This window comes from Monopterus albus, unplaced genomic scaffold (genome assembly GCF_001952655.1).
Source record: "Monopterus albus unplaced genomic scaffold, M_albus_1.0 scaffold50.1, whole genome shotgun sequence".
NCBI lineage: Eukaryota > Metazoa > Chordata > Actinopteri > Synbranchiformes > Synbranchidae > Monopterus > Monopterus albus.
The window spans coordinates 3,619,472-3,621,190 of NW_018127930.1; the positions used below are offsets into that span (position 1 = coordinate 3,619,472).

General features: G+C 43.5%; 1 protein-coding gene across 3 annotated transcripts in view; it reads left to right on the forward strand.

Moving 5' to 3' along the window:
- The first annotated feature begins 138 nt into the window (after positions 1-138).
- LOC109960802 (leucine-rich repeat transmembrane neuronal protein 4) overlaps positions 139-1,719 on the forward strand; it is a 101,434-nt gene continuing 99,853 nt past the window's right edge. For all 3 annotated transcript variants that reach the window (XR_002275047.1, XR_002275048.1, XM_020601165.1), the window contains exon 1: positions 139-977. Coding sequence is in view for 1 of the 3 variants with exons in the window: in XM_020601165.1 (XP_020456821.1) it covers positions 974-977 (4 nt within the window). In the remaining 2 variants the exon portion in view is untranslated. The remainder of the gene's footprint in view (positions 978-1,719) is intronic.

Consider the following 1,719-nt stretch of genomic DNA (forward strand, 5'->3'; position numbering starts at 1 on the left):
TATATATATATATAGAGAGAGAGAGAGAGAGAGAGAGAGAGAGAGAGAGAGATAAAGATATATATTAATCATGCACTGTGATGATCCATTCCGTTTTCGTTTTCGTCTAGCTTTACTTAAAATTGTGCCACCATAACATTCAACTCATGATGCACCCTTGGACATGCTCATGGGTCGCAATCTCACCAGAAGAGGGCATTCTGATTCTCCCTGACAAAGTTGCTTTGACATGCAGACGTTATTAACAAAAGCGTCACGCTGTATTTCAAACCGATCAAGAACGGCACCAAATGAAACATTTGGATAGAAAAGGTGGATATCTGGATATGTGACTATCCCGCGAGACAAGTCAGCGTTTGAAAGCGACTTGTGGATAACCTTCCCCTTACTTTCCTCTGTGCGCTATGCGCGGATCAGACTGAGCATCCTGTAGAACGGAGAAGCCGAGTTTTTCTTGGGAGAGGAATCTAACGGCTGTTTGACTCCTTTGGAAAATTACGCCGTTTTTTCTCCATCATGCCCACGTATTTGTGAAGATTTGTGACAGGAATTTTGCGGAATCTCTATGCGCATTAAAGACTGGCATGAATTACTTGGATGTAGCTTCGTTATCTTCTGCGGATACTGCAGTACTCTTTTTGGCTGTAACTTGAAAAAAGAGAGCGACTCCATAACCGCGAAGACATGGGCAGGGAGTTCTGAAACCGGATTTCCCCCTTTTAATCTGGAGTTGGTAGTAAATGACATTCGCCTCGGTACCTTTGTACGGTTATAGTGGCAGACCTACACCGGATAGCACATTCAGGTCCGGGAGAGTAAAGGGCAGGTGCGCTTTAGGTTCAGCGACTGCGCGGAGAGAAAGGACTAGTGGATTAGGACGGTACCTGTCTGTGAAGTGCGCGTCATGCGGACTCAGATGTCGCGCACCAAAAGCCATTAAAACCTGTGGGCAGGAGCTGACATATAAGCGGATATGGGTAAGTTCTGGTTATGTTACCATCTTTATGATAGGGTGGGTTGTTGCAAAATATACTCCAGTTATCTTCCTGTCACATAATACCCAACAAAATGCCTTGACTCTTCCGAGCAAAATCTGGTCTGAATCAGATGTACGCATCAAAAATGGTCGCTTTTCAATTGCACTATTGTGACATCTAATAATAGCTTGGGTATTTTTTTGTTAAGTGGTTCGGTAAGCTTGAGGAATGTGGCTGAAACCTCTGCTGTAGACTATTAATGGTAGAGCTGCAGTGTGTTTTTCCTCCATTTCCTGGTGGTGTGGTTTATTTGACAGTAAGATACTTATTTTGTAAGACTGCATGCTTAAAGATTTGGTCCAAAAATCACAAGCAAAGCAAATAAGCCTGTTTGTCTAAGTAAGGACCATCCCTTTTTCTCTTGACTAGTTAGAGTGCCTGGCTCAGTGACATGGACTGGAATGCTAATCTGCAAATGTTGGAAGCCAGTCAACTTTATAAAGCGTGGCCCTGCATAATCATTGATTGTTCTCCATCTGTACGCACGATATATTGTCCGGTTTCAACCCAGTATTAACGCCTCCACCAAACTCTTGAGGGTTGAAGGCACCGGTCGTGCAGGTTTTGCTTAGTAGACTGATTCTTATTCAATAAAGCTGTCGCATTCTGCACCTGCTATCAAGAGAGACTCTAAATGTAGCATAAAAATGTGCGTCCATGTATCACCTCTCTCTCTCTCTCT